Genomic DNA, 27,955 nt, shown 5'->3' with positions numbered 1-27,955 from the left:
TAGAGAACAACAAACAGACAGACAATAGATAGACAGATAGAGAACGACAGACAATAGATAGAGAACAACAGACACACAGACAGACAGACAGACAGACAGATAAACAACAGACAGACAGAGAACAACAGACAGACAGACAGACAATAGATAGAGAACAACAGACACACAGACAGATAAACAACAGACAGACAGACAATAGCTAGAGAACAACAAACAGACAGACAATAGATAGACAGATAGAGAACGACAGACAATAGATAGAGAACAACAGACACACAGACAGACAGACAGATAAACAACAGACAGACAGACAATAGCTAGAGAACAACAAACAGACAGACAATAGATAGACAGATAGAGAACGACAGACAATAGATAGAGAACAACAGACACACAGACAGACAGACAGATAAACAACAGACAGACAGAGAACAACAGACAGACAGACAATAGACAGACAAAGAACGATAGACAGACGATAGACAGAGAGACTCTGGTCTGAATGCTGACTCTGTGCAGGTTTCCATCAGGGTGTGTCTGATTTCATGATGAGCTGGTTTACGGCTGGTGTTCTCCCTCTCATCATGTGTTTCAGACGTTCTGCTGAAGTCAGAGACTCAGATGTGTGTCTGGGGATTGATTACAGACTTCAGTGTTTCCGGATGTTCAACAGCTCCTGGAAACACAGCGGCTGAACTTCAGCCCCGCCTGAGCCCGAGGCCCATCAGAGCAGCTGCGCTCACGCCACAATACTCACGTGTGCTGGACGATGGTCAGAAGCTGGACAGAGCTAGTGGAGAACACAAGGGCAAGGACCTACTAGAGGAACACATGGCCCCAGGTGCACTATGGGAAGAAGGCGAGCCGGTGGAGGCAGTGATGCTTTGGGCAATGTTCTTCTGGGAAACCTTGGGTCCTCCATCCATGTGGATGTTACTTTGACACGTCCCACCTACCGAAGCATTGTTGAGACCATGTACACCAGGGCTATTCAATCGGCGGCCAGGAAACAACCTCCGAGTGGCCCAGCCCATGGATATAATAAATTAATTAGGGCTGTCAAAAGATTAATCGCGATTAATCGCATCCAAAATAAAAGTTTGTGTTTACATAATATGTGTGTGTACTCTGTTAATTATTATTTATATATAAATACACGCACACGCGCGCGCACGCACGCATGTATATATTTAAGTTTTTTTTTATATATATATATAAAACATTTATATTTATATAGATTATATAAATGTATATACAGTATATACATGTAAATATTTCTTAAATATATACATGAATGTGTGTGTATTTATATATAAATAATAATTAACAGAGTACACACATATTATGTAAACACAAACTTTTATTTTGGATGCGATTAATCGCGATTAATCTTTTGACAGCCCTAAAATTTATATAGATTTATACATTTTTATTTGTATAATATTATTTAATATAATTATTAATTAATATATATAATTTACATTCCTATGTAAATTCATACAGTAGTACAGACCACGTAGCCTAGCAACACGCAAACAATGCAGAGCGTACCGATAGTAGACTAGATTACTATCACGGTACGTAAAACGTAAAATTGCCAATGAAGACTGCAAGTTAAACCCTGCCTGGACTGACTAATATTTGTTTATTATTTTACCACCACATCCAATACTGTGCACTTTTTATTTTATGCACTTTGAGATGTTCCTGGGTCAAATGTGTGCAAGATGTTTATTTTGTTTCAAAAGGAAACTTAATGTTATTTCTTATAGCCTACTACTGTGCACTATTTGGTTTTATGCACTTTGTGATCAGATAGGTCAGATATGTAGCCTAGGTCAGTTTTTTCTTCTTCTTTTGTAAGTGGAAAAAAAAGTGGCTACCTCAGATTCCATTCATTTAGCTCTTATCGTTTTTTTATGCACATTTTGCTATGCAAACTGACCAAAGTTAAAAGAGAAACAATGAATAAACCATATATTTTTCAATAAATTTGTTTGTGTTGGTTTTAAAATGTGTCATTACGAGCTGCTTCGCCGCTAAAATGACCACCTCTCAACTTACAGGACTTAAAGGATCTGCTGCTAACATCTTGGTGCCAGATACCACAGCACACCTTCAGGAGTCCATGCCTCGACGGGTCAGGGCTGTTTTGGCAGCAAAAGGGGGACCAACATGCATTAAATACACAATAAATAAATTATATAATACAAATATTATTAAATGTAATATAATAACTTGATTCATATTATTAAAGCACAAATCTAGTGCACATGACCCTCCACATTCAGACAACAGTCACTCTCAACTCAGTTTTCCCATGAGAGCCGTGGTCTAGTGGTTATTGCACGTTGCAATACAATAAAAATGTGGTGCTTTTATCCAGCTTGCAATTTCCACATCATGTTCCTGAATGAACATAGTTAATTAAAAAAATTAAATAAAAAAGTATTGCAAAATGTCATGTGATGAACATGTATTCGGTCAATTTGGCCGTACTAACGCTAGTAAATAATGTTTGACACATGGAGAGCTTCACCGTGATGATAGAGATGATGAGACTGGCTGGTTTATTAGTGTGGTTGAAGAAGTTGTCAGTTATAACGTTTGCTGGCATTCAACACTTTACAACCAATGGTTTATATCGTCAGTTATGGTCCAATCCAAACGGTCATACAGTCCTCACAATGATTAAAACATAACATTAAAGCCTGTTCATACACAATACAAAAACATGGCATGTAACGGGAAAAAAAAATCGTATCTGATTATTTATATTCCTCTTCTAAGGGGAACAGAGCCACATTTTTGTGTTTTAAAAAAATAAAACTCGGGTTGGAGCCCCAGGGAACATCCTGGCACAGAAAAGAGACGCGTACCGTTTACAGAGGAACCACTTTCACCGCGATCCTTCCTCACAGAAATCATGTTTGTCATTACATGCGTTTCATAGGCCCTGAAAGTCTCAAAAGCGGACACACAAACACATTCTCACATGAAACTCAACTCAAGAGCATGTCCAGGTCACATTTCACCACCAAATTAAACGGAAATAAGAAATAAATATGATATTGTGCGTAAAGAAAAATGTTTTATGAGAGCGGATTTTTTGCCTTGTGACATTACTTTCAAACTTTCCCCCTATAGAAATCTCACCAAAAATAAAAAAATCATCATATTACAAAAATAAAACAATATATTTTAAATCTAAATACTAATATTTGATGCACTGAATTGAACATGTTTAGAAAAATGATGTGCTTTACAGTAATGGCAATGCATTATGATATAGTCCTAAAACATTTGAAAAATGATATTTTGCATTAGGAAAAAAAATATATTCTTTTGCATTACGTGATGAGAATTTTGGGTGTTTAAATGTGCTATAATTCATGAAAATAATGTCACAATTGACACAAAAAACTAGGGTTCATTTTCTTTGTTAAATGACTAAATATGACCTGGATATTTCTTTGTCATGAAATCATTGGACCTTATTAAATTGACACATAACCCAAGACTTGATTATCCAGCAAAAGGCATTTAGATCAGTCAGTTATCCCACATGATGTTTTGTTTTCTTGTATGATCGTGACTGACATGAGAACATGTAAAAGTTTGATTTGGTGCTATTCCTATGCAGTTATGTTTGACATCTTGTGCTATTCTTACTGATGATCAACAAACATTTGATGGGGGTTAGAGACGTTTAGTCACTATCAACCTACAGAACAACACACACAGCCATTCACACAATCTCAAAAGCACACACACACACACACACGCACGCACGAGTAAAAAAACATGACCATCAGTGCATTTCAAACAACAGAGTATATGCAAAGTAAAAATAAAAACATGAATCATTTAGAGCGATGACACCTCACAATTCTCAGATATGTCGTCGAGAACAGCCTCCATCGGCTCATAACTTTATAACATGATGCAAATGTCAGTTTGACGTCCATTAAAGCGCCCCCCCCGTCTCAGACGTCCCGTGAAAAGTGGTGCAAATAAAGCCTGTAGTGGTTGCTGATGAATCACGCACAAGTGACCGTTAAAAACGCCTGACGGTAACAGTTCGCTCTGCAATTGTTCTCCCTTGGCTTCAAGAAAGACGAGTTCAAAGTAAAATTGTCCTATATTTACAGGAAAGCTTTAAATTCCCTTCACGTTCCCAGAGAGAGACCGTCCCGTGTCAGCACTCAGTCAGATTTCTGTGCTTGTTCCGTTAAATGAATTTAAAACATTTCGTCTTGTCATGGGGCAATCGCGTCTTGAAGAGTACCGAGTCCACTCTGAACTGAGTGTATAGCAGCGGCATGTATCCGTAGACTTTTACGAAGAAGTTGATGCACTTGTGACGCTCGTGGAAGTGCGAATCGTCGTGTGACAGAGCCTGCGGACAGCCGGGACAGCGGAAGGTCCAACGTGACGTCACCTGAGGGGGGAACGCCAGGAAGAATCAAACGAATGATGATGCCACACAATCTATCACACATCTTCAAACCACTCAGAATGCAGTGCATGCATGCTTTTGTCCTTTAAAGCTTTGTTTGCATGGAAAAGAGCAGTTCGGAGAATCAACAACATGAGGACGAGCAACCGACTTAATAACGGAGTGGATTATTCCTTAAAATCAACCCCTCCGTATAAAGATGACAGACTTCATAACACAATATCATCTCTTTCATTCTTGTTTTCCCATTGCAATCTGGTCTGCTATTCTGTGAAAACAAAATGAATGAAATTGATTTGTCTAATCCGCAGGGATGGCAGCAGCCGGAGAGCGAGAGGTGTGTGTGTGTGTGTGTGTGTGTGTGTGTGTGTGTACTGATGAAATCCTCCAACTAATAATGCCAGAGAAAATCCATCAAATTTCATTACACTGTTAATTCACGGGCCATCTCGACACTTCAGTCAATGGACTTCAACATCAAAGCTTCCCTTAATAATCTCACTGATGTAACACACATATGTAAAACTGGAGGAAGTGTGTTCAGTCTGGCTCTGCCTAGATATTTCACTTTATTTATAGTACACAATAATGACAAAAATGTCAAAGAATAACAGGAGAATCTTACAATGTCCAGGTCATATTTCACCCCCAAAACTAAAGAAAAAAAAAGAAAAAAATAAACGGCGTAAAATAGAAATGCTTTTTTTTGGTGATATTTTCATGACAAATTAAGCACATTGATGATTCACACATTTTTTTTAGATTCTGATTGTTGCATTACAGTAATTTGGGCTACAAATACTTCTGTGATATATAAATACAATTTAAATGATATATAATTATTTTAGATTTAAAAGCTAGCAGGGCTCCAGACTGTGATGAAGTGGTCGCATTTTGTGAATTTATTTAAATTCTTCACACATTTTCCAGCACTTCAAAGCTCAAATATTATCCAATTTTAATGTTATTTTTAATGTCATGATTTGTAAAAGCTAAGGTATAGGCCACTTTGTGGCAAACAAGCACTTTTATTTTTAAAAAGACATGAAATTACCACTATAACCAGCAGATGGCGGCATAGGATCACTTATTTTACTTATTAGACATTTCCACTCCTTAAAGGAACACCCCACTATTTTTGAGAAAAGGCTTATTTTCCAACTCCCCAAGAGTTAAACTGTTGAGATTTGACGTTTTCGAATCCATTCAGCCGATCTCCGGGTCTGGCGGTAGCACTTTTAACATAGCTTAGCATAGATCATTGAATCTGATTAGACCGTTAGCATCTCACTCAAAAAAAATGACCAAAGAGTTTCGATATTTTTCCTGTTTAAAACCTGACTCATCGTGTACTAAGACCGATGGAAAATATAAAGTTGCGATTTTCTAGACCGATATGGCTTGGAACTATACTCATAATAATGATATTACGTAAAATAGGAAATTAGGCTAACTTCCGTCAACATAACCAACGTGACAACCTCCTTACACAGGGAGTGTAGTTCCTAGCCATATCGGCCTAGAAAATTGCAACTTTTCATTTTCCGCCGGTCTTAGTACACGATGAGTCGAAAAAATATCGAAACTCTCGCTAACGGTCATGTCAATGATCTATGCTAAGCTATGCTAAAAGTGCTACCGCCAGACTCGGAAATCAACTGAATGTATCAAAAATAGTGGCGTGTTCCTTTAATATATGGAAAAAAAGTAGGAAGTCACAAATTCTCATGAAAAACACAAACTTTTCTTTAAATTGTGACTGAATTACACAGAAAACAAGTAAAGACAAGTTTATAATCTCTAAAGCTGTCGGTTAGTTCAGTGTGACACTATAGAAGAACGATGGTACGTATTTAATAAGAGTAGAATATTAAAATTTTCCCTATATAAATGCGTATTTGCACATTACTGTTGTTAATAAAAGTTAATTTGATCTGCATATCAATTCAGTCTCAGTGCATCACTGTTAAATTTCCAATAAACAAACATGTAATATTATCAGTAACTGTACTTATTAACAAAATAGTAATTTTATGATTAAATTAACTTTATGATCAATTTTCCTCCAGCACCACAAAATCAGGTGCTGGCGCCACCATCTGTAGAACTGAGTGACGCCGGTCCCACTGCTCTAAAATAATTATCTAGAGATAATTTAGGGGGAAATAATCTCAAAAAATCTTAATACTGCTGGAAATTTTCTTCATCTTTATTCTTTCTTTATCTTGTATTTCTTTCTTTTGATTTGGTGGTGAAATATGACCAGGGCATGATCTGGACAAATGTGTTTTTTATAATAAAGAGATTTATCAATGTCAGCAAAATTATGAAATGTAATGTAATACTGTTTAGTTAAAAATAAACAGTTTTTTCCCCCCATCCTAAATGGAACTGAAAAAGCTGACAAAATACAGGCCAATAAGGCCATATTCAATGTTCAAAACACAGTTAAGTGAAGAAAGGGTTTGGGCCAATGAGATTTCACTGCGGGTGGGGCAACCCAGAGTGACAGAAACCGGAACCAAGTGCCTAACCGAATGTATTGTCTGATTAACATAATTCAGGGCGTTTTCACACCTACCTTGTTTGGTCCGGATTTTCGGACTTTTCAGTTTGGTCCGAATCAAAATTGCAGGTGTGAAACCTCCCCCGTCCCACGGTCCGGACCAAACAGACGAAATGTGGTCCGACGAAAAGAGGTCGTCTCAGTCCGGATCAAACTGAACAAAGGTTTGGTTCGTTTCTAGTGTAAAAGCGTTTTCTGTATGGTTCGGACTTTCAGACCATTTACAGGAAGTCCCTGTTTATGTTTAAATATTATAACGTTATTTTTAAATTAAATCTAGGCTACATTGATTATTGAAAGTGAAAATATGCGCAATATGTCAGAAGACAGAAAGTCAGAAATAATTTTTAACGAAATTTTGTATGATTTTGCTTAGAAAGCATTTCTTTAATGGGAATTTCGTTTTGTATAAATTGTATCTTAATTTTAATCAACGTTTAATCAGATAATTGCCTGGATTTAATAAATAAGAAGCAAATAGTCTATAGCAGACAATAATCGCAGGAGCGATCACATGCTTTGCACATGAACTGGAGCGGGTCTCAAATAAACCCAAACTCAGCAGATACTCGCCTCACAAACATGAGAAATATGTGTATATAAAGCTTGAAATGCCCACTTTTAAACGTAACGAATAAAAAAATAGTCAACATAGTTGACAAAATAGTCAAAATAAAATAAAATAAAAAATAGTCAAATAGTCGCACTGTTCAATAGTGGCAACGATATGCGTCAGTTCAGTCATTCTTTTCAAAGACGCTGATGTCAGACGCACGTCCGTTTACAAACCAATCAATGTCCAGATGCCGCCCACATAGATGACGACAAGTGGACGCAAGTGTGTCATGTTAAGTTCTTTAGTGCGCTCGCATAATTGCAAAGTGAAACCAAACCAAAACTAACCGAATGTATAAAAAGTATCAAAACATGAACTTCTGCTCGGACCTTGGTGCGGACTTTCAGGTGTGAAAACGCCCTCACTTTATAGCAGGGATCCTCAAATCTGGCCCACGAGATCCACTTTCCTGCAGAGTTTAGCTTTAACCCTAATCAAACACACCTGAACATGCTAATCAATGTCTGCAGGTTCATTAGAAAATCACAGGTAGTTGAGTTTGATCAAGGTTGGAGCTAAACTCTGCAGCGCATTGGCCCTCCAGGGCAAGATTTGAATAACCCTGCTTTATAGTGTGGTAAGAAGTGGGAGAAGCCCTGAAAGGCTCTAAACGATGTGCTTCAAGCTACAGTCCACTGACCTTGATGGGCGGTTTGCGAGTGATATGCGACACGAGGAAGTTCATGGCGATATCCTCACAGTTGATGTACTCGTCCACCATGTCACGTATGGCTTGAGGCATGACGTAGGAATAGAGGTACGCGTAATACTGAGGAGAGGAAGAAATGATGGCTTTTAATAAAAAATGAACACAAGAAAGTACCATGATGTTGTACAGCAATGCTCATAAAAGAAACATGTTGTGCTGTTTGCTTATCCATGTGGAAAACGAAGCGCTGCTTCATGCATTTGGTTGCATAACAACGTGCTTAGTAGCAGCATCGGTTTTTAACCAACTAAACCATTTCCAGCTCCCATTATCTGGTGTTCCTTGGGTAAAACTACATAAGGTCAGTGTCTATTTTTAGCATAATAAGGCTCTGGAAGTGTCAAAGCGGTCAAAGCCTCACCTTATGGAAGAAGGCCGCACCCGTCAGCACCATGGAGAGCTCGCAGGAGTAGTTGGAATTGTAGAGCCAAGATTGGTGATTTACATCCCAAGCATGAAACCTTCCCGGGAATCCCACAATCCGGTCTCTGGCCTCCCGCCACACCCTGGAAGTGGAGAAAGAGATGGGAATGCAAGAGTGGTTATTATAATATTCACTGAATAGCATTTGTTAAGGAACATATGCATGTCAAACAAAGGCCCTTAATAGAGTAACTAAATACATATAATCGTTAATTTGAGACATCTCAAAAACCAGACCTACAGATTATAATAACATTGTTCAGAAATGGCAGCATCATAACGTACACTTCAGTACAAAGACAAAAATCTACTAAATCAACCATCCTGACCAATTCCCTAATGTTTATAGATACCAAAATGTATTGGGAGCATTAGTGTTTACCATGTAAAGATCCTCGACATGACGAAAACAAACAGATATAATAAACCGGCAACCAAAATCAAATCTCCCATTATCTGCTCATCTGACCGATGTCTAAACATGCAAACAAAAATGGAGATGCACAGGAGTGGAGGAGAGATTTATAATCTACTGTCATGGACTTTATCAGATCAGATGCTTTAAATTCCTCAAACTAACAACTGAATCTGCAGCTGTGGGCCTAAACTCTCTGAATGCAGGAGCCCTGCAGGAACACACCACAACAGTGGGAAATCTTTTTTTAGACAAATGCATTTAAAACGGGCATATAGATGTAAATGTGCATTTGAAAACGCACTTTGCAAATCTTTGGATCACACGCTTGAAATGCACAGACTGAGGTGAGAAAACAGATCAGCTTGCGCGGTCTCTCCAATAGAAATATTTTCTTTCCTAGCTTCAGAAAAATGAATTTAGTCTTTCTAAACATATTTTAGCCCAAAGCAATGACATCATTAGGATTTTTTTTTTTTTTAACGTTTCACATTCTTTTCTAATAATATAAAGGATATAAATGAACTTTACTAAATAAAACAGCATAAAATTTCTTTAGAAGAGGCAAGCCATAGAATAATGGGTACTATCTTATACAGATAAAAGCAAAATTGCCCCTAAACATATCATTTAAAAAGGGGGAAAATATCTGCTAAATGTTTTAGGCTTTGCATTTTCAGGGTGTAATGTTTTACCAATCATCAATTACAAAACAACTAAAGGAGTAACTATTAAACATTATGGCAGGGGGCGATTTAGCACAAAATAAAATTTTTATCTCAATATTGTCAGCCTTTTGACTATATTCAGCATATTCTTTTTTATACTGGTGTATTTGTTTCGAAATGGCCAAAAGGTGGATAAAAACGTGAACAGCCAAAGCAGATTCAAAGAGTATTATGCAAAAACCAAACAAACTCACACTGCAAAAAATGCTCTTCTTACTTAGTAATTTTGTCTTGTTTCTGGTCTAAATATCTAAAAATTCTTAAATCAAGATGCATTTACCAGGTAAGTAAAATGACGCAAGATATTTTTTCTTGTTTTCTTGAAAATAAAATCAAAATTAAGTGAGTTTTTGCTTAAAACAAGCTAAATTATCTGCCAATGGGGTGAGAAAAATAATTTTGTTTCTGATTGAAATCATGTTTCTGTCCCAAACAGAAATAAGATTATTTTTCTCACCCCATTGGCAGATAATTTTGCTTGTTTTAAGCAAAAACTCACTTCATTTAGATTTTATTCCGCAGAAAACAAGAAAAAATATCTTGTCATTTTACTTATTTAGTAAATGCATCTGGATTTAAGCATTTTTTAGATATTTGGACTGGAAACAAGAAAAAAAAACTAAATAAGTAGAGCATTTTTGCAAAACAAAAACTCACCTGAACCCAAACATAATTTCATCGTGTCGAAGATGGGCATCATCATCAATAGACAAAATAGCCTCAGTCTCAACTGCATCCCATGGAAGGAAGCGATTGTTTAAGCTGTTTTTCTCTGTGCGTACCACCTGCAGAGAAAAAGCCCATCTGTTGAGTCAACATGCCATATTGTGAATGACGGCTTAGGTAAAACATGGCATTATGACGGGGTTTTACTGGGCCAGCCAGATACATGACCTTATGAAACCAACAAATGCCAATCAAAACAATTTAACACTTCTGGAAACCATTTTTGATGAATAACCCAAAGGCTTTGCGTGTTTAAAATTAAAATAGTTCTAGTTTGCAACCTTGCATCCATAAGTAAAGATGCTCAATTTCAAACATCTCAAAGACAGTAAGAAACTTGGGGTACTTCGGAATTCTATTTGGGATTTCATTTCAAAGTATAACCTTACTGTGGGCTTAATACAGCACTGTTTCCTTTAATATCACCAGAACTAATTTGGCTTGCAGCCCTAGAGACATGAAAGCTATGCTTCAAAGACAGCAGAGCGAGCAGACCAAATCTACAGCAGAATGTAATGCTTGTGAGGGTCTATCACATTTAAGCCTTTGAGAATTCCAACTAATAACAAGCTTAACAAGATTTTTTCAGTTGCGCCTGCCTGTGCAAAACTTGCCACCAAGATTCAAGGGTGCTATGCATTTCTAGTGTGTTCTGGAATCTTGTTAGGGTGTTTCTGGTGGTTACTAGGCGGTTGCTTACTGGCCCAGCAATAAGAAATGACTATAAGTCAAAAAAATACTGCACACTTACCACAATAGGTAGACCAATGTCAGGCCAGAGCAGATCATCAGAAGGTGGTTTGGGGGAATTCCACACTACCACCACTTTGTTGAGATAAGGAAGACCATTTAGTCTTTCCAGTGAGTTCATAAGAACCTCCTCCCGTTCATAAGTAAGCATGACCACAGTGAACTGCTCCCGTGGGACGTTACCTCCTAGAGCGGCCTGAAACTCTTTACCAGATCCCCCAGAACCACCACCGATGGGACGGAAGCCAGTCCCCGACCCCAGAAACTTGGCCTCTGAAGGAAGCACAGGGTCCAAGGGAGTATGTGGGAACAGATGGAAAGGGCCAGGTGCATGATTCCATGTGCGGTAGACATCAGCAGCTGTGTAGGTGAAGTTACGCAAGAAGCGTGGCGAAGCATAAGGAGGCTCTACTTCAACAGGCCCTAGATCGAGGTCGCCATTGTCAGCCATGTTAGCATCAGTTCCGGCCAACTTTCCAGCTTTGTGGGGAATCTCCTGGGCAGGCTCCTCACGTATGGGTGCCGCTGGTATCTGGATGCTGGTTCGTACACCAGCCAGGATGGTGCTGAAAATGCTCTCTGAGGTCGAGAAGTATGTCTCCCAAAGAAACCGACCCTGCCGTCGCATGGCCAGAAGATCATTATCTGAGATGCTACGCAAGAGAAAGTGCAGCTCCGTAATGCGAGGCTTGGGTACCATAATGACTGCCTCACTCCAGCGTATGAGGTGATGATAGGGCAACTTTGAGTGGTCACCAAGCACCACCGGTATTGCCCCAACTTCCAAAGCCTCAAAAAGTCTCATGCTACAGCCAGCAGATGCCACCAACTGGCTATCACCTGGAGATATCACCAGGGCAAATGTAGAAACCTTCAGTACCTCTAAACGATCCTCACGCTCGCCACACAATGCCCACTCTGTAGGTAAACTAGGCTTGGGCTGATTCTTGCAAGTGAACTCCACAAGAACCTGATCTAGGTGACTGTCCTGTACAGCTTTAAGTGTACCAATAATGCGATCATCATAGTCAGCTGGTGGATCCCCTTCCATTTCCTCCTCGAAGGACTGTGGTGGGGCTTCAAGCAAGCTGCTCCTCAAAGACTCGACCTTTTCTCCCTGAAAGGTGAAGAGGTACTTCCTCTTGACAGGAACTTGCGGAGGAACCTCTAGGAAGTTGGGCTCAGACAGAGCGTGGACTAGAGGAGACACTACCATGTCGAAACCTTCTCTATACTGACGTTCAAAAAAGGTAGACTGTGCCACTGCTGCTCGTCCTGTGCTCACATTGTACAGGAAGTTCTGAGTCAGAGACTTTCTAGAAAGATGGACAAGCAGGTGGTTGTGGCCATCCAACCTCCAATAGGGCAAGGCCTTGAGCTGCTTTTCAAGGTCTGAAGGTGAAGCAGGGGGGGAGGAAGGTGATTCTTGGATTTCCCCAACAAGCACTATGTACAGACAGGCAATGTTTGGATTATTGGTCACATACACACTGCTTTTGACGGATGATGCGAAGGCTTGTTTGACAAGAGGGTCCAACTTGTCACCCCAAGGATATGATCCTGTGTCATAAACATAGACAGGGAAGCCAGATGTAAGTGGACATCTAGCGTAATCAAAACAAGAATGCAAACGACAGCTTTGTGCCGACTTGGGAGGAGGGTATCCAGGATCATCCTTGTCTGGTAAAAGTCTAACTGGCAACGACAGTTTTGGCTGGTTTTGTGCCATAAGTTCCTTGTAAGAGTGCTCTGTCTGGCTGATGACATTTTTGAGTTGTAGCAAGTCTTGTTTGGCACTGTCAATACTACGTTTACAAGCCTCGATGCGTAGGTTAAGTCGGGCTATCTCGCCATTGAGCTCTTGCCGCTTTGCCTCAAGCTGAAGTAGCTCCTCGCTGACAGATTCCCGTATACGACACAGGTCTTGCACGTGTTTTGCTTCACACAGCTCTCCTCCCGGTCTTGGCCCAAAAATTCGCTTATCTGGTCCCCCTGCTTCATCGATTGTGGTGAGGTAGTAATGTGCAATGAGAGGGAAAAAGACCAGGATGAAAAAGAGCATGAAACTGAGCCAGGTGAGCCGTACTCGCCGCAGTACCCATGGCTGGCCGTTGTTCCCGATGATGCCTCCACCTCGCTGCATCGTGCAACTATCACTCTCCTCCGAACCAGATACGTGAATGCAGCTGTTGAAGAGATTCAGCTGCCATAATGCAACTTCATCTGTACACTTTGAGCTTCTGGAGTTTGTAACGTGTGTCCTTGTTTTAATTGGGACTTCTAATGAAAGGAAATTTCATCTTTCTCGTGACAGAATGATATCGTCCATAAAAAACACGGTCTTGCATTTGGTATGATGGATGTTGAACCTGAAACTATCCAAGAGAGGAAGGAGAGTCCCAGACAGCAGTAAAAACTGAGTGCCCTTGATGGAGATCAGCAATGGAGGCATGGCTGATCTTCATTTTTCTTTGTGGCATCATACTCCGGTCACTCTTCCATAGTTTGGACTCATGAATTGGCCATAGTGTGCTGTGAACTCTTGGAGATACTGCATTCCACCCAACTGCATTCAATCTGTAAAACAGAGAGCAAGTATCAGTTATTTGCACATAGACAGAACATTTTAGAAAACCTAAAAAATACCTTGGTCATTTTATATGATCATTGCTAAAGACAGGAAATCTGAAAAACTTGCTTTGATCTGATATTAAAGCTGCACTATGTAACTTTTCCGTCCACTAGAGGTCGCCTGTTCAAAACAAAGGCGTAGTTTGATGATGCCACGTTTGAGCGCAGAATCTTGGGACATGTGGTCTTCACCTCACAGCCGGTTGAAGAGCAGGACTGTTATTATGGCATAGTCGCCGGCGGGACTTTTATTATGACACGGTCGCCGGCGCCACTTCCTCTTTTCCAGGTCATGAGTATGATGTAACGCAACTCTGTTAATCATAGATAGATATATAAGATATATAAGATATATAAGATATAGATATAGATACATAGATATATCTGAGTGTGTTGAAAAGGAAGTTATGACTCGGCAGCTGCTATGACACTTGTTCACACTGCAGTGAGAGTAAAGCGTTTCTGATAAATAAAACCGGAAATCGAGGGTAACGCAGATATGACGCAATCGACAGGCGACTCCCTCAAACGCATAGCTCACACGTCCCGGTTCCTCGGTTAAAATAGCAATTTCTCACATTCTCTTACATAGTTCAACTTTAAATACAGATTCCTTATACCATAATTCTGAGGACACCTCGATCTTCATCAAGTCTAAAGCCCCGTTTCCACCGAAATTACCCGGAACAATTTGTCCCAGGAATTTTTCCCCCCAAACCCGTTGCTGTCTGCGTTTCCATCGCGGTCTAAAGTACAGTAAAGATTAGTCCGGTGACGTAGGACTGTGTGCGCCTCTCCAGTTCCCGCTGGATTTCTTCCTCCGCATATAAGCTTAATAAAGCCTGAACCTCACCGTCGGACCGTCGGTCGTATTTTTTAAAACTTCATTGTTGATTTAAACAGCAACCAACTTTTACTGCACGTACCACAAATGACTTTCGACGGTGGTTGAAATAAAATGCTGCGTGGAGTCAGCCAATCAAAATGCTGCGTGAGCTCAACCAGTCAGCATGTTCAATGCCCAAGTCCCACCCCCGAAAGTTCCTGAACTTTGAAAAAGTACTACCTCGCAAGCAGGGACTTTTTAAGTGGGGATTTTTTTTTACCCAGAACTTCATTAGACCCTGGTTCCTGCGGTCGAAACTAGGGGTGGGAGAAAAGGTTGATGCGTCGATGCATCGCGATTCGTTATCCAACGATTCAGAATCGATTCTGTGTTCAATTCAAACGGCCACTTCACCACTGTGCGCGCGCGGTCACTGGCCAAACAGAACAACCCGTTGATAGGCGAACGTTCGTATGCTGGTGAATTGCCTTCGTTTAAGATAAATGGACAAACTACGACCTGCTCAGGGGCGTCGCACCCGTGGGCACAGTTTTCCCGGTGAGAGGGTTCAACACCCGCACGTTTTATGCAGTTTTTCCACAGTTTTGCACAAACGCCTCACAGCAGTCGCTCCTCCGTTTCTCTGGCCGCTCAGTGTCTGCGCTCGCTGCGGCTGCCTCCCCATTTCAAAAATGTATTTTGCTTATTACATGCAAAGTTTTTAATTTCAAAAGCATTTCTAAATTAAGTTAATATTTCCAACAAACGAAATTCTGAGCCAAAATAACAAAGTGGTGCTCAAGTAGGCTATAAGGCGCTTTCCTTGCCATTAATGCTTAATGACACTTAATAACTAACTGCACAATGTTACAAACGAATGGACAATTCTGAACAAATACTTCGTTTTGGTGAGTGATTCGTTAAATGTCTCTAACATGACTGTTCCAGCTCGGCAAGTTCTCATGTGAGATGTTATGCGCACACACTGAATTTGGCTTCTCAGCGAGCGCTAAAGTTGTTTTTCTTCTGCATTAGCCTATGTTTTGAATATTTTTTTGTGGCTCTAACCAAAGTAAACTTTTTTTGCTTTTAAAGACATTTTTTGTTAAAATGTTCTAAAGAAACTGAAAATTGTCACACTTCGTTGTAAATTGAGAACTGTTTGTACTTAATGATTGTTCTTTGCAATTGTATGGCTTACTATGTTTCATTAGAGCTTGTTAATCTTGAATATAACTTTGTTAATTAAAAAAAAAGTATTGAAAGAAATATTCACATTCATTTTTAATATGGCAATACTGTCAAACAGATATTCTAACTTAAAACAAAACACATATTAGCTTCAATTTTGGTTAAAATGTAATGTTCATGTATTTGCACAGCAGGATAATTAGTTACCAAAAATGTATGTTAAGAATCGTTTTGAGAATCAGATCGTTACTCCCAGAATCGCAACCGGATCGAATCGTTAAGTGCCTTAAGATTCCCACCCCAAGTCGAAACACACAGAGTACCACCCCAAAGTCCCTAGATCCTGGGGAAAGTTCACAAGAACATGAGTGCAGACACTTTTAATTATGCATTGCGAAAATGAACGATCAGAGTTCTCTGTATCACCTCTATAAATCAAGTATGCATGTGAAATATCTACTATAGGACAGTACGCTTGCAATGTGCTGGTCAAGCATTTATGCCAACATTTGTTTCTGGCCTAAGAGATTCTCAGGCCAAATCGCTGGTCTAATTAGCGTATTACAGTATGCAATTGGCAGGAGTTGCACAGGGTGCCACAAAAAACAGTTCGCATCCATTTGTTAAATGCGAAACCAACTGGCAGCGCTCAGAATGACCTCACAGGCTTGTCCTATTCACTGAACACATTATCTGGTATGATGACAGCTAGCTCCAAGCATTAGCAGCTGTTCTAAAACAAACCCACAGAGCAAACACTCCATAAGGCATGCGTACAAGAAAAAAAACAACATGTGAATCGCCTCGAGTGACCATCTCTGCTAGATTTGCCCATGTAGCCATCAGTAAAAGCCATGCAAGATTTCAGAGAGCTTCATTATCTCTGGATGAGAGGACACGCAGGATGATTTTCCCTTTAATGGAACAGATTTTGACATGGCCACTGATCCTGCAGCAGGGAAGAGATGCACAGTCACTCTTCTGTTAAACCACTGCCTGGCTCATATAATGTATTGATCATCCGAAACTCACACAAATGTATAGTGTATATTACAACCTAAATAGGCATTGAGGAGCTAATGTTGGCATTTTCTATTCTACTAAAAAACAAAGTAGGATTCAGCACAAATCTGATCTCAATTGATACAGATTATCAGACCGTGTGAGAAGAAAGAGCACCCTGCTCACCTCAGATTAATTACTCTAGATCTCCAGAGAAATGTTAAAGTGATGAGAGACAGACGCTGATACTAAGGGACAAATTGGGGCTGATAATAAAACGCTTACCCTCTGAACACCTGAAGTGGATAATCGTTCTTTGAGACCTTTCCCTGATTAAGCTCTATTATTTCCCCTACTTCCACTGCTGTATGGGTTGTTATTTGAGGTTGTTCAGAGAATATTAGCATATGATTGTCACATTGATGTACTAAAAAAAGAACATAAAGGCTAAACTCTGTGTTTATGTTATGCAATCGGCAAAACGGTTAATAATTTTTGTTCCTTTACCAATTTAGGCCATTTGACCTCTCCTGAGAGTTCAGAATCAATCTGCTCGATTACCTGGATATTTTCATCAGTATCACATTAAACATTATCCTAAAGAATTCATCATTAAACCTCGTGCAAACATCATGTGCGCAATTAACGCAATTCAAAGCTATATACACGTCAGAAGTTCCCATAATATGTGCACTGTTCAAAACTATTTTTTCTTTAAGAAATTAACAGTTTTACTTAGCAAGGAGGCTTTAAATGTTTCTGGTCAGCACAGGAATAAATTACATTTTAATATATATTCGAATAGAAAACGTTTTTTTTAAATTGTAATCATTTCACAATATTACTGTTTTGACTATTTTAATCTAATAAATGCAGCCTTGGTGAGACTTTTCAACAACAAAAAAAGGGAAAGGGAAAAAGTAACCCCAAACTTTTGAACTGTAAACAACACCAAGTTTATTTTAAACATATAACAACAACAAAAAAAAAACGAGAAAAGTATCTAACGACTGCTTTGGTGCAACAAACCTTGACTAATGTTAAGGACTTCTGGAGGGGAAAGCCACAAAATATAGTAGTTTTGACTCAAAAACATTGATGTTTCTATATGTATCGATACTGAAATATCTGAAACGGTTCCAATACTCGATACAACAACTGTTGCAATTTCTTGCTCTCTCTTTTCTCCGATGGACTCACTCATCTCATTCGCTCTGGTTGAATAGTGTTCAATTCAGTCATTTGTAACTGCTATTGTATTTATTTGTGCTACTACATGCAATTTGTTTATTTGTTCTCATTTTATTACGGAGTTTGAAAATCAAGCTTCCTTGTGCTGAGATGACACTATTGTTAATACACAAATACATTGAACCTTGAGGTGAGATGATTTTAACTGACCAATGTGTAATAAAAGACTAAATAAAATATGTTCATCATATAAAGTGATCAGAAGACCAATCAATACATATGGATTACTGTTACGATGTGTCATGTACTTTTTGAAGCTTGATATATTGATTGACTGACAAGATTTTTCAATGGATGAAAAAAAAAAAGTATGGGATAGTAGTAAAAATATCTATATGGCAGTTTTCCCCATGGTATCGAAAAATGTACCAATATTTTTCAAGATATTGTATCAAAGTTAGAAATTCCAGTATTGTGACAAGAATGAGAGCCTTTCTGAGCAGAATAGTTTTTCCCATGTGGACAGACAAGACCCAGCATGCCTGAGCTCTGTCTGTGTGAATCGCCCGGCCATTAACATGAGGCGTTCTCTGAAGAACTTCTTCACACTGACCTGTGATCAGGTCCAGAAAGTTTCACTGGAATAATAAAAAAAACCTCTTCATCTAATCCTCACACTGCCTCAGGGTTGTGAAGGCAAAGCAAATTTACCACAAGCCAATATTTGACCAGTTTTGTAAATGGAAGGATTTTTTCCAGTCTGGCCACGGCTGAGTAGCAGCAAATACGGATGAAAGCAGGAAATTATGGATCCCTTATTATCAGTGTGAGCATATTTTATGCAGCGCTGACATTTCTGACAACAGAGTAACCAATTTTCTCAGAGCGAAATTTGCTTTGAAGGCAAGAGTCCAAGAAGATCCAGTGTAAATACAAAAAAAATGAGGAAAAAAAATTAATCAAATATCAGTCCCCACTAGCATACCACAGGAGAACTTTCCTTTCCTTCCCTCTTCCTCTTTTTCCACTTCCTCTCCAGATGAAATGAATGTTGTGTTAGCAAACCAGACACCAAACGTGATGTTCAATAAGGAAAACCTCAATATTATAATTTCTAATTTAAAAAAACCATATCACTATTAAATATAAAACTACAGCAGCTAAAATCACTCTAAACACCTTAATAACTAGATAGTAGCGCCCCACCAAAGCACTTTGATGGTGAGTTCACTGTAAACCCCAATGCTCAAAATACTTTATTGGTTTGAGTAGAGCCAACTCAAATTAAACAAATTAGTTAAAATAAACTTTTATGAGTATTTAGACCTTTTTTTTGTTTGAGTTCACAAAACCGACACATTAAGTAATCTGCATTGTTTTGAGTTTTATGAACTTGTTTCTTTTAATTTAGACTAACTTAAATTTAACTGAAACTGGGCAGGGATTCTATTTCCCAGCATGCTTTGCCATGACACTCAAAAGAGAGAATAAATGCTAAAATGAAGTGTTATAGTATGTTTTTTTTGTGCAAAATTAATGAAAAGGTGGAGATTTAGTACACTGTAAACCTGAATAAGTTGGCAAAACTCAATCAGTTGCCTCAAATTTTTTAAGCTAAGACATTTAAAGATTAACCAGGCAGAACTTGCAGATTTTTATTTTGTAATCATATTTTAATTGCTCTGAACTTGAAATATGCGAGTAAGCTAATTAATACATTTCACTAAAGTAAATACGCAATTGCAAAGTTTTTGTAGTGGAAACTTGGCTAGCTTTAACTGGCTAATTCAAAAAATGCCACCATGGAAACTGGTAACACAATGCTTTGATAGAATTAGCATAGCACTTGCTGAATGAGGACAGCAATGTAATACATTTAACATATATCTGTTTTCAAACTAATCTCATGCTCCACTCCTCACCGCGATGGTAACCCTAAAGAAAAACATAACATAAACTCTGCATAACAAAGCATTAAACACAACTAACATTAACATTAATCTTGCACAAAAAAACCAAACATACTATAACACAAAATTTTGGCATTTACTGCCCTTTTTGAGTGTCATGGCAAAGCATGCTGGGAAACAGAAATCCCAGTCCAGTTTAAGTTAGTCTAAATTAAAAGAAACAAGTTCATAAAACTCAAAACAATGAAACTAATTCAGATTACTCAAAATGTGTCAGTTTTGAGAACTCAAAAGAAAAAGAAAGTTTCCTCAACTAAAAATATTTAAGCTGACAATTTTAATTTAAATGTATGAATTAGCTTACTCAAATATTTGAAATTAAGACCAATTAAAATATATGAGTAGAAAACGAAAATCTGTAAGTTCTGCTTCCTTAAACTTAAAATTTCTTAACTTAAAACATTTTATATAACCGACTGCCTTATTCAGGTTTACAGTGCACTAATGCCCATTATAAAATGTAGCACAATCTGTGCATTTTGCATAAACCTGAAAAAAATCTCATAATGCAAAGTTAATGTTTCCCTATCTCAATGAATCTTTATCAAATATGTCTGTCAGAGTTGCTCTCCTGACATCTAAGCAACATATTGCATAACACGGTCACTTCAATTTATCATTTCAGAAATTCATACCAAGGCAAAATGAAATTCCAGACTGTATGAAATAACTCAGCTGGGCGAAGAGGCATTCGGCGCACACAAGTTAACTAGGACGAGCTTTTAGCAGGATCGATGTTCTACATAAAGCAGTTTAACCATCAGACAGATGTTGAGCTGCACTTTGGGACATCTTCTCCGGGCAGGAAAGATTTGGCAGTACTTTCTCCCAGATGATCTCCAGAACTCCATCAATAAGTCACTCTGTTCCTAATGCACTGCTGAAACAATATAGACCACTGAGGTAATACAGCCCGTCTCATTGAATTATCTAAGATGCATTCTGTGGCATGATGTCAATATGAAGTTAAAGGTGTAGTCCACTTCAGAATAAACATTTTCGGATTATTTACTCACCCCCACTAGCCTGGCGTGGCCATACTCAATTCTAGTCAGAATATGAGTCTGGTACCGCTCCATTGAGCTTTGATTATGGGGCGTGTTTCAACCGAGCCAGGAAAGACCTCAATTAGATAGACCCACAACCAATCAGAGCAACGGAGCGACGCGTAACATTAGTTGTCAAATGTCAACAGAACTCAACTAGGGCTGCTCGATTATGGAAAAAATCATAATCACGATTATTTTGGTCAATATTGAAATCACGATTATGTAACACGATTATTTCACATGACTTTGGGAATGTGTTGTATTTATTAAAAATACACCTTTCAACAATTCAATTGAAATTGTAACATTTGTTGTACTTTTTGAACTATTCAAATAAATAATATAACATATATTCAAATCAAAGTATAAAAGTATTCACGTAAAAATGATAATCACAAATAAATAAGATCAACAATATGGTTCGGCTAGATATGCTTTTCAGGTACGTCTAACATTAGTTTTCAGGTACAGAAATGTCTCAAATGTAAAATAACATTGCATATTTGAGTGCATAAATTAAAGATGAATCCTATTAAACTTACAAAAGCTATTCAATCCGGATCGGATATGCGTCGTCTTTATCGACTGTATAAAGTTCACTTAAGGCATATACAGACTATGTCTGCTAGGATACTCATCAAGATGGACATGTTGACATACGTTTTGTGTGAGTTTGTCCGTTCAAGAGCAAGACTTGAAAGAGAAGTCAATATTTGCGCGCTGTGAGACGTGTGCGCGCTCTCGTATGAGCGCACAGAGATACATTTCCTCACAGCGCGCGCGGCTTCTCATTCGCGTCTTCTGGCACTAAACCCGGGTGACGACGGTGAAAACGACTGGTCATATTCAAACATACGGCAGCACTCGCATGCATTGAACAAAGTTTACAAAGAGAGAATTATTTGAAAAATATGAGGGGAAAAAAGGACATTTACACGGCACCCCTGCTCTCGTCAGTTTTTGTTTCTTTATTAGATTGTCATAGGTCACTCTGTTTAATTTTCAAGTGGTTAAACAAATTCGTGATGTTCCCTTGCGTTGCAGCCACTACCATGTAGGAAATCTTGCACGTAACATGTTTCTGCTCGTCATCTGATTCCTCGAAGCCAAACTGTTCCCAGACAACGGAGTTGGTTTTGCCTTTTTTGCTCACCAAACGCTGCTGTAACTGCCCTCCTTCTGCCATCTTTACTCGCGCAGAGTTTTTAAATTCCAGCGGATGATATGCTCACGAGACTCCCGAACTGAGAGAGATTTGTGGCTTCGGGAGGGGCGGATGAGCGCATGCGCGTTTCATTCAGAACGCAAGGCAAAATAATCGTTTTTTCTCGATTGTACTATTTTGGTGATCGTTGGGAGGCAAAATCGAAATCGAAATCGAAATTCGATTAATTGCACAGCCCTAAACTCAACTGCACTGTGTTGCCAAGTCCGTGTTTTTCTCCATGTCCGCGGGTTGAAGCGACCCCAATTATGTGATTATATAAACCCAGGAATGCGAATTTTAGCAGGCAACCTTGCCAAAATAACATATTTTGCCAACCAAACGCCATTTTTTTCCGGAGAACCCCCCGGAAAGTTATTGTTTTGGGCTATAGTTTTGAGTAGCAATTGTGCGCGACATTGCAAAAACACTTGGCAACCCTGTCTGCACGCACGCTGGATTAAGTAACGTTACAAGAAAAACATGTGTAAACGATCTTTGCCAGTAATAAAAGAATTTAAGGATACACAGAGTACTTACCAACACGATCATCATTTCTGAGAGAAATAGTGAAGGTGAATGCATATACGAACAAGTTCTCCGTTTAGGATAAGAGCAAATTGAACCCAAGAGCCTTCGATGACGTGGATGATTACGTTACTGTTGATCATCTGTCCATCATCGTCTAAAGCCCGCCCTGACAATTTCATTGGTCCGAACAGTTTCTGTTCGGGCATAATTACTCCTCTATGGAGCGAGTCCAGACCGAATTGCCCGAGCAAACATTTTTGTGGGCGGGGCTAAATTCGGCTGGCATCCAGGCTACACCCCCACCTCATTCAAGATGAATGCATTTCTTTCTTCAGTCAAAAAGAAATTAAGGTTTTTGAGGAAAACATTCCAGGATTTTTCTCCATATAGTGGACTTTAATAGGGTACAACGGTTTGAAGGTCCAAATTGCAGTTTCAATGCCGCTTCAAAGGGCTCTACACGATCCCAGACGAGGAATAAGGGTCTTATCTAACGAAACGATCAGTCATTTTCTAAAAAATATAAAAATGTATATACTTTTTAACCAGAAATGCTCTTCTTGTTCTGGTCTGTGATATGCCACACATTACGTCATTATGTTGGAAAGGCTGGGTATCGAGTTTGATACTTTTTAGGCACCGAAAGAATTTACGACCAATCGTTAAAGGTCTTGTCATTCGATACCAAATTATGATACCTAAGGGGTTAATCTTGTCAATGTTTGTGAGCCAATAAGCATTGCAGCATGATAGGCTGTGGCGGAAAAACGCTTGTTTACGCCCAGGGACGCGGCTCGCACTTGAGGCTGTGTGTGTAACCCCATCTGTGGCGCATTTCGGCTTCGACACGGCCACCGGAGCTGATCGCGGCCACTCTAGTCCAGAGGTTTTCAAACTTTATGATGCCAAGGACCCTCAAATATGTTGAACCTTAATGAGGGACCCCCTACCTAAAATCCAAAAATGTTATATATGAAAAAACATTTAAACTGTTAGATAAATAGTAAGTGTGACATTATAAATGCAACATGTTTCCAAACTTAAATTGGCTATACTTAATGTTGGATATAAACCTGAAGAAGAACATTTTCAATTAAAAATTATTTGTATAAGCAACTTTCACAATAAATGTATGTAATCAGCTTACGTACTGCGTTAAGAATACCGCCGTACAAACCCAGAGATCAAGATAAAGGGGACTATGGTGAGAAAAACTCACAATAAAAGATACAAAACAAACATATACAATTCTGGAAAGTATGTATACGGCAAGAAACATTTAGAAATTAAACGGTTCGAATATTCGTTAGACTTTATCCATTTTTGCTTTGTCTTTTTAGTCTCTGAGGACAGAACAAAACCTTGTCGGAGCTGCGATGTGCCGCAGACGTGTGCAGTGTATATAGGGGGAAAGCATCCCAATCCACATAGATGGAAAAGATCAAAAGTGTTATTTTGCAATATTGCAATGCAATATTTGGGACAAGATCATTGCTGCCAAGACCGACAACACAACAAATCGGAAGCAATTGACAGTGCGCGGAACAATTTAAACTAAAGAGCAGAAAGTTGCGCCGTATTCGACTGCAAGAAGAACTGCAGCGCGTCACATAAATGAACCGAAACTCAGCATATGGGCTACGTTCCTTACAGACATGAGAAACAGGCCTATAGAAATCTTGAAATGTCTTCGTTTAAACGAGCCAATACGTTTTTTTGGAGGTAAAGTGTTTACAAAGAGAACGTGCAAACAAAGACTAAGTCAAACGCCCTTGACAAAAAAAAAAGTTTTGCGCACGCCGATCTGTTGGGGTGTGTGTGTGTAAGAGAGAGTTTGTGCGCATGTGTTTAAGTGAGTTTTAAATGCAATCACAAAGCAATTCATTGGTTTTGTTTAACTCGGAAACATTTTTCAAGGTGTGTTGTAGGGGTGCACGATATTCACAAAAATGTGATATTGCGATATCGATAATGAATATTGCGATATTAATTTCGCTATTTTTAAATCTATGTAAAATTACAAAAGTTACGGAAAACGCATCAAAATAGATTCATAACAAATAAAACAAGTTCTTACAACACAAGGTTTATTTCAACTGACAGTCATATTGGACTGGTACAACATGAATAAATAAATAATAATCATGTCTGGTTGTACAGAAGGGATGCAACAATACAGTCAGTCCACGGTTCAATACATACCTCGGTTTTTAACCACGTTTTTGGTTCGGTTCGGTTCTGATGGCTTGTCACATCAGTTTTTTGCTTTTCTATTCTTAACCAACAGGAACAGAAAGAGTTATTATTTTTATTATAAATTCTTTTTTTATTGCAATACTCTTTTTTTTTATTTTACTTAAAAGACTTGGAAAAACCTTACTTAAAACTTTACTTAAAAAAAAAACCTTGTACACATTCCTGTATTGTAGAATATAAAATAATTATATATAAAGATTTACAGTGGCAGCTCAGGGCAGTACAGCATGAAAGTGTATGAATAAATGTAAAATTAAAGAGAGAGTTCACTCAAAAATGAAAATTCTGTCATCAATTACTGGCGCTTAAGTTGTTTTAAAACTGAATAATGTCCTTCTGTTGGACATAAAATATATTTTGAAGAATGTTGGAAATCAACAGTTGCTGGTCCCCATTGTAGGAAATAATAATATGGATATCAATGGCTACCATCAACTGTCTGGTATTCAACTGTCTGTGTTCAACAGAAGAAATTAATACAGGTTTGAACAACACTAGATGAGTAAATAATGACATTATTTTAGAGGTGAACTGTCCCTTTAAGGACAAGCGGTAGTGTGTTCACTAGGCTGCGCTGCTGTCAATGTAAGACCTCTACACATCTATTACACAGATACACGCGATTTTACTTTCACTTTAGACATAGCTGGCTGTGTTTATGTTAACCTTGTGTGTATTTGACAGTATTAGCGCAATAAGACTTAGTCCAGTAATCACGTGTTTGACAGGCGTTTAGTGCGGGCACTCAGCGCATGAGCACGCGAATGAAATGTTTAACCGGTAACGTAATGCTTTAAAACGCATTCAAATAATAAACTTTCGTGATTGTGAATAACTATAGTGTTCTGTGAGTATAACTCCCTGACACCAGCATTGCAAGCGTGGCTAAACAACCCCTTAACTTGTGCATAGTGATCGGATATCTGCTCATATCAGCGTGTAGACTCACAGGCATACTCAAACAGAGCCGAAATAAAAATAATTAATTAAATGCAAAACCACCCATCGTAAAGTGGCTTGTGGTGGTTCTTAACAATTTTGTCTTCTCCCTGAGCAACACTCATTTTCTTACTTTTGTGTTCTTTCTTTTGCTCCACTCGCTCCCTTCGCTCTCCCTTAAGGTCCTTTCTTTTCTTTCACTTCGTTTTGTAGAGCGCTGGTGTGTGCGTCGAGCCGGCCCGACAAGGATGTGTGTGCGTGTGTGTGTGTGTAGAGCGAGGGAGAAGAGAGAAAGTGACGGTTACCTTTGGAGCGAGTAGGAGGGACTTGGTTTAAAAAAAAAAAATAGATCCGATAAAGAATGTATATAAAGTGAAACGAGTCTCATTTTGTCATAAACAAAATATCGCATAATTATCGCGAGACTTACGATATAATATCGGGCAACGTGATATCGCGATAACGATATTGAATCGATATATCGTGCACCCCTAGTGTGTTGTGGTAAAAATAGCAACAGGTAGCGCCAGTTGATTGCCGAGTACAACCATTCTGCGTCATCGACATAGAACGCAAACAAAATGGCGCCGCCCATTGTCCAAATATGTAATGGATTTTTTTAAATAACAGATCTTTCATGGGTTTTCTACTACATATTTCAGTAAGAGACATAATTTGTGTTATATTAAGCCATACAAGGCTTAACACCAGGGGATCCCTTCAAGTAAAAGAAAAAAAAAAAATGGAGCCTTACTTTTCATTCCCATACTTTTCCAATCTAAAAATTTGAAAGTAGGCCAATAAGTTCTAAATGTTCTTTCATTATTGGTGAAAAACTTCAGTTTTATGGTCACTAGATCTGCTTCCTCCATCCTCAATAAAAAAGGAAAGCTGCGCTGCTAACATTGTATTGGCAGGGAGGGAAAAATAAACCCAGTATTGAAGTCCTCTGACCTAGAAACACCTGGTTCACACATCTTATCTGCTCTTCTACGGAAAAGCTCCTCAAATATTTCAGTGGAAATAAAACAGCAGTGTTTAATTAACTTATGCTTGATCTATCAGAACGCTCTGCGTTGAATTCAACATTAGTAACAAAGCCTAGACAGGGATAGGCAAACGTTTTGGCTCTGAAGACACACATTAGGCTTTAAATAGTACATGGAGAGCACGCACAGTATAATAATTCCCTTTGAGATATTCTCCGTCGGGATAGGTTCCACTTTAAACCTCGTTCTGCTCAGGCTGGATGCCTCGGAAATCTTGCCAGATGACCTTGTATGGATAGTTTTTTTGTCTAGCATGAGCTAACAGGTCCACCATGAGACCTCCTACAGTGGGCTTGAGGCACATTTGCATCCTTTTTGCCCTGTCAGTGTTAGCAAGAAATCCAACTCCAATTTCTAACCGTTTCACCCTGATTTGGTGCACACGCCCAATGTCTTCCTTCGGGCAACACAATCCCATAAGGCCCACCTGTATCTCAGCCTGACGAAATAACACTCCTGATATGAAATCGAGTCTTCAGATTGATCCGTGGAGACGAGACACAGTCTGGCTTCTACCAATGATATTTTTAGTCTAAGAACGAAGTTACAGCCCATTAAAAATTTGCAATCTATATAAAAAATATGTTTAGGATATCTATTCATATGTATATCAAAGGACACAAATATAACCAAGTAGAAAATATGCCTTAAAGTTAATAATCTGTCCACATTATGTTAATGTACTTATATTGTTATGAAAATAATATCAAAATGCAAAAAAGGT

At 38.7% G+C, this 27,955-nt stretch overlaps 1 protein-coding gene across 1 annotated transcript in view; it reads right to left on the bottom strand.

The window, feature by feature from the left end:
- Positions 1 to 2,530: 2,530 nt before the first annotated feature.
- Positions 2,531 to 27,955, bottom strand: part of extl3 (exostosin-like glycosyltransferase 3) — a 44,453-nt gene continuing 19,028 nt past the window's right edge. The window contains exons 2-6 of the mRNA XM_079830916.1: positions 11,394 to 13,969; positions 10,574 to 10,701; positions 8,712 to 8,856; positions 8,282 to 8,410; positions 2,531 to 4,441 (exon numbers count right to left, since the gene is read on the bottom strand). Coding sequence (XP_079687042.1) covers positions 4,232 to 4,441; positions 8,282 to 8,410; positions 8,712 to 8,856; positions 10,574 to 10,701; positions 11,394 to 13,535 — 2,754 coding nt within the window. The 5' untranslated portion in view covers positions 13,536 to 13,969 and the 3' untranslated portion in view covers positions 2,531 to 4,231. The remainder of the gene's footprint in view (positions 4,442 to 8,281; positions 8,411 to 8,711; positions 8,857 to 10,573; positions 10,702 to 11,393; positions 13,970 to 27,955) is intronic.

The sequence above is a fragment of the Gobio gobio genome (genome assembly GCF_949357685.1).
Source record: "Gobio gobio genome assembly, chromosome: 12".
Classification (NCBI taxonomy): Eukaryota; Metazoa; Chordata; class Actinopteri; order Cypriniformes; family Gobionidae; genus Gobio; species Gobio gobio.
Note: the sequence above shows the minus strand (reverse complement) of the source record. Positions and strands in the feature narration are given on the sequence as shown.